This window comes from Pistacia vera, unplaced genomic scaffold (assembly GCF_008641045.1).
Source record: "Pistacia vera cultivar Batoury unplaced genomic scaffold, PisVer_v2 Contig347, whole genome shotgun sequence".
NCBI classification, from domain to species: Eukaryota; Viridiplantae; Streptophyta; class Magnoliopsida; order Sapindales; family Anacardiaceae; genus Pistacia; species Pistacia vera.
The window spans coordinates 872536-878464 of record NW_022196165.1 but is presented as its reverse complement, the minus strand read 5'-3'; the positions used below and the strand labels follow the sequence as shown (position 1 = coordinate 878464).

Below are 5929 nucleotides of genomic sequence, written 5' to 3'. Positions count from 1 at the left end.
AAAGCCTCTAAAGCGCCATTTTGAATTTCAATGCCGGTTATCTGTGGAACCCATTTAGATTACAGTGGAATATGAGTGGACCCCTAAGAGGTGCCGTAAGTGTCGTGTTTTTGGCCATGTTTGTCACCAACCAAGGGTACCTATTGCAACTATGGCTCAGGGTAAGAGTACGATAGTTACTAGCTTCCAGAAGGCATCGGGGAAAGCTATTGCAATGCCATTTGAGGACTGTGAGCCTTTAAGGCAGCCGGCCACTACTGATCCCATTAGGGAGAGGGAGCGGGAGAGGGATGTTCCCGCACTAGTTAGAGTTAGAATTCCGAGTGCAGTTAGAGATGGGGATGCTTCTCTGGTCCTGTATCAGCAGACTGTTCATGCTAGCAGAGGTGAAGTTCCTGGCTCTGAATTGGGGTCAGAACCTGATTCACCTTTTCCTATTGAGGATGAGCAAGACCGCATTATGGGCTTCACAAATTGCACGGAAAACACTTAGGTTTCCTTTATGAGTTCTAGGAGTAGGCAATCTACTTCCTCTAACAGGTTTGCCTCACTTGTTCTGCATAGTGATGATCTCCAGACACTAGATGCTACCTTATCTGGATCAGTTTTGTTGCCACCCCTGGTAAAGAGGAAAGGTCGGGGATAGCGGGGGCTTCGGCTCAAGTGATTTTTTAGCTTGTTTCTGTCCCAATTCTAATGATAGGGAGTTGGAATATTAGAGGCCTTAACGGCTCCTTCAAACAACGCGCAGTGAGGAATTGGATTTCTACCTCTTCTTTGGGTTTGATTGGTTTGTTGGAGAATAAGGTTGAGCAGTCTCATCTACGGTTGGTAGTTTTGGCAGTGTGTCCTTCATGGCAATTTTTATCAAATGCGACGAATTCTATTATCTGCCAAGTTCTGGTATGTTGGGATCCTTCTCTTTACTCTGTAAATAGCTTTCATTTCTCTTCTCAGGAGATTACTTGTAGGGTTGCTCATGTTTTTGAGGGGTTCTCCTTTGGGATTACTTTTGTGTATGGTTCTAATGACCTTGGGGATCGCCGCGATCTGTGGGATTTCCTTAGGGATCAGGCAGCAGAGTTTGAATCGGAGGGGCTCCTATGGCTTGTGTTGGGTGATTTTAATGCCATCTTGGGAGCCTCTGACAGAGTGGGTGGTGATCCTGAGTGGTATGGTTATATGGATGATTTTGGCCAATGTATCCATGATGCTGAGTTGATTGGGGTTCCTTTTATTGGGCTTTGGTATACTTGGCATAACAGTCAGCAGGACAATGGGATTATTTTACGGAAGCTGGATTGGGTTTTTGCATCGTTTTCTTGGTTCCTTGATCGACTGAACACAGTTTCAGAGTTTCGACCTTGAGATGTCTCAGATCATAGCTTTATGGTTGTCCGGTTTAGGGTTTAGGGTTTAGGGTTTTAGGGTTTCGGGTTTCGGGTTTCGGGTTTCGGGTTTGGGGTTTAGGGTTTAGGGTTTAGGGTTTAGGGTTTGGGGGTTTGGGGTTAGGGGTTACGGTTTAGGGAGGGTTTAGGGAGGGGAAAAAAACTGGAAAATGTTTCTAAGTTTTCTCTCAACTCATTCTGGCTGCCAGAAGTTCGTCGTCTTGTTCTGGGTGCGTCCGGTGTCAAAATTGAGCGATCCACCCACCGTTGGAAATATTTTTGAATGAGCTTTCTATTCGTTTCATCACTGCTAGTAGTTTCTGTGTATTTCACCGGGATTTGGCCGTGAAATTGACGAAATCTGCAGATCTGTTCGTTCCCGCTGTTGGAACTTCGGCGGCTTGTTCCGGGTGCGTCCGATGTCAGAATCGGACGATCCACCCACCGTTGGAAGGAGGTTTTAATGGGCTTTGTGTTTATTTTGACACTGCCATATTTCTCTATGTATTTCATCCGGATTTGGCCGTGAAAGTTCACGGAATCTGCAAAACTGCCTGTTCTCGCTGCCGGAACTTCGGTGACTTGTTTCGAGCGCGTCCGGGGTCGGAATTGAGCAATCCACCTACCATTGGAAAGATTATTCCATAGGATATCTTGTCGTTTCATCACCTTCTCTGTTAGTTGCTTTGATCGCTGGGAATTTGCCTTGAAATTTTACGGAATCTGCAGATCTGGAATTTTCGTGGACCTGTTTTGGTGTGTTTTTGGATTGATTTTCTGCAATTTTTTTGTAGTTTCTTGCTGTGTTTTGATTGTTGTAGATTCCTGGAAACGGTGGTTGCATTTGGTGGGGTTTTGGATGCCTTTATTGTGCACAAAATTAGTTCGATAAAAGTCCACTGCAGGCCTTGCGCGCAAGCCTAGCACCCAACCTTCCTCTTTGGCCCTCCCGAGCATATTCCCCTTTCCAACACCAAAACCTTTTCACCCCAACCATTTTTTCACAAATCCCCGCTGTTTCAAACTTTCAAACACACCAAAATCACATTTTTTTTTCCTGCCACCAAGTGTTCGACAAAATGTCCGAACCAAACCCCTCACTCCCAAATAACACCATGCCGCCCCCAACCCAATCCAAAACATTGCATGCTGCCTCCACCAGCTCCCAGCAGCCATAAACTTCCAGGAATTCTGGGAAATCTTTATGGATTGGTGATTTGGAGCCATGGATGGATGACAAGTATTTGTTATCCGTTTTCTCAAAGGTGGCAATTCAAGGAGCCAAGGTTTTTCATCACAAAAACTCTTCCTTTGGTTTTCTTGAGTTTGAATCTAATGATATTGTAGGTTCAACATTGCAATCTTTTCATGGCTTAAAAATGCCGAAGTCCACGAAGCTTTTCAAGCTTAATTGGGCGTCTTCTGGGGCCCGCGAACAAAAGTCAGTCCCTAAGCCAGTTGTAGAGAAGAAAAGTATGGGTAAGAGCACCTTAGGAGTGTCCTCCTCTTGGGCGGATAAGGTTAGAGTGATAGAGGTCGGGTCCCATTTCACCCTTGAAGTTGTTGACCTTGATATTAAGGATGACATCTTACTTATACCGGATGATGTTATTGATGACAATGATGTTGAATGGCTTCGCTGCATTGTGGGTTATTTCCCGGGGTACTCTATGCCTTTTCATGCTGTCCGCTCAATTGATTTCAATGCATGGGAAGCTGCGGGGTTGGAAGATGTTATGTCCACAGGAACTGGTTTTTACATGTTCAGATTTAAGGATGAGGATGCGGTGCATTCGATCCTTGAGAGAGGGTCGTGGATGTTTGGGGGTAAGTCTATTATTTTGCAACAATGGCATGCTCAGTTTATTTTTTATAAAAGCCGTATCTCTAAGGCTCTGGTATGGGCTCGTTTGCATGGTTTGCCCTATCCTTTGTGGTCCCACAAAGGACTCTGCATGGTTTCCTTTATGTTGGGTCGACCGTTGTCTAGTGATAAGACAACATCAGAGCGGACCCGTTTGGATTATGGTCGGGTATGTGTTGAGTTAGATGCAGCAAAGCCTCTGAGACGTCATTTTGAATTTCAGTGCCAGTTATCTGCAGAACCCATTCAGATTACAGTGGAATATTAGTGGACCCCCAAGAGGTGCCCTAAGTGCTGTGTTTTTGGTCACGTTTGTCACCAGCCAGAGGTACCTACTGCGGCTATAGCTCATGGTAAGAATAAGATAGTTACTAGCTTCCAGAAGGCACTAGGGAAAGCAGTACAATTTGAGAACTGCGAGCCTTTGAGGCAGCCAGCCACTATTGATCCCATTAAGGAGAGGGAGCGGGGGACAGAAGGGGATGTTTTAGTGCCATCTACAGTTTCAGTTCCAAGTACAGTTAGAGTTGGGGATGCTACTTTGGCTCTGGTCCCGTATCAGCAGACTGTTCGTGCTAGCAGAGGTGAATTTTCTGGCTCTGAATCGGGGTCGAAACCTGATTCCCCTTTCCCTATTGAGGATGAGCAAGACCGTATTATGGGATTTACAAATTGCATAGAAAACACTCAGTCCTTTATGAGTTCTGGGAGTAGGCAATCTACCTCTTCCAACAGGTTTGCCTCGCTTGTTCTACATAGTGACGATCTCCAGACACCAGATGCCATCTTATCTGGATCAGTTTCCTTGCCACCCCTAGCAAAGGGGATAGGTCAGGGAAAGCGGGGGCTTCGGCTCAAGTAATTTCTTAGCTTGTTTCTATCCCAATTCCAATGATAGGGAGTTGGAATATTAGAGGCCTTAACGGCTTCTCGAAACAACGTGCTGTGCGGAATTGGATTTCTGACTCTTCTTTGGGTTTGATTGGTTTGTTGGAGACTAAGGTTGAGCAGTCTCATTTACAGTCAGTGGTCTCGTCTGTTTGTCCTTCGTGGCAATTTTTATTGAATGCGACAGATTCTATTGCTCGCCGTGTTCTGGTATGTTGGGACTCTTCTCTTTACTCTATGCATAGTCTTCATTGCTCTCTTCAGGAGATTACTTGCAGGGTTACTCATGTTTTTGAGGGGTTCTCATTTGGGATTACTTTTATGTATGGTTCTAATGACCCTGGGAATCGCTGCAATCTGTGGGATTTCCTTAGGGATCAGTCGGCAGTGTTTGATTCAGAGGGGCTCCCATGGCTTGTGTTGGGGGATTTTAATGCCATGTTGGGAGCCTCTGACAGAGTGGGTGGTGATCTTGCGTGGTATGGTTATATGGATGATTTTGGCCAATGTATCCATGATGCTGAGTTGATTGGGGTTCCTTTTACTGGGCTTTGGTATACTTGGCATAACGGTCAACAGGGCGATTGGATTATTTTACGGAAGCTCGATTGGGTCTTTGCATCACTTTCTTGGTTCCTTGATCGACCAAGCACAGTTTCAGAGTTCCGACCTCAGGATGTTTCAGATCATAGCTCTATTGTGTTCCGGTTTGGTCCCCGCCGTGGCAAGGTACCATCCTCTTTTAAATTTCTAAATTTTTGGGCTGATCGTGCAAATTTTAGGGATATTGTTCAGGCAGTTTGGGACGAGCCTATTGTAGGCAATCCTATGTTCTATCTTACACAGAAATTGGGGTTAGTGAAACGGAAGCTAAAAGCTCTACATATTAGGGATTCCAGTCATATCTCCAGCAGGGTAATTGAGGCTCGGGCTCTGTGGACAGCAGCCCAGGGAAATTTGGATCGGGACCCTTTTTTTACTGAGTGTATCTCTGAGGAGAGGAACCTTGCCAACCAGTATTTTAGTCTTTGTCGAGATGAGGATGCTTTCTTTAAGTAGTGGTCTCGTGTTCAGTGGTTGCACTTAGGGGATCAGAATACTAAGTTTTTTCATAAGTCGTTGATCCATAGACAGGTTCGGAACTGCATCCACGGTTTGACTGATGGGAATGGTACTCATATTACTAACAGTCAGGGTTTAGGGCGTTTGGCGGTGGGTTTTTTTTAGGACCTTCTTACTGCAGAGGCTTCCAGGTATTTTTCTGGCCGCATTTCTCCTGATATGATTTCTCCATTGACTGCTCCTATCACTGATGATGAGATTAGGATTGCTTTATTCTCTATCCTGGATGATAAATCCCCCGGCCTGGATGGATTCACATCTTTGTTTTTTAAGCGGGCATGGGATATTATTGGTACAGATTTCAGGGATACAGTGAGACATTTTTTTGCTACTAATGAAATGCCAAGATGCATTAATGCCACCAGGATTGCTTTGGTCCCTAAGGTGGAGAGCCCGAGTCGTATGACAGACTTTAGGCCGATATCTTGTTGTAATGTACTTTAAAAGTGCATTTCTAAGGTGATTGTGAATCGGTTTAAAGTTGTGCTTCCGGATATTATTGGGGTTTCCCAGTCAGCTTTTGTCCCGAGTCAAAGGATCTCTGATAATATTCTGTTGACTCAGGAGCTTTTGCGGAATTATCATCTTGGGGGTACTTCCCCTCGATGTGCCCTTAAAGTTGATATTCGGAAAGCTTTTGATACTGTGAGTTGGGATTTCATCCTTT

General features: G+C 45.0%; 1 protein-coding gene across 1 annotated transcript; it reads left to right on the top strand.

The window, feature by feature from the left end:
* Positions 1 to 4143: 4143 nt before the first annotated feature.
* LOC116139103 lies at positions 4144 to 5199 on the top strand. The gene has a single exon (XM_031424775.1). The coding sequence runs from the start codon at positions 4144 to 4146 to the stop codon at positions 5197 to 5199; it is 1056 nt and encodes a 351-aa protein (XP_031280635.1).
* The last annotated feature ends 730 nt before the right edge of the window (positions 5200 to 5929 follow it).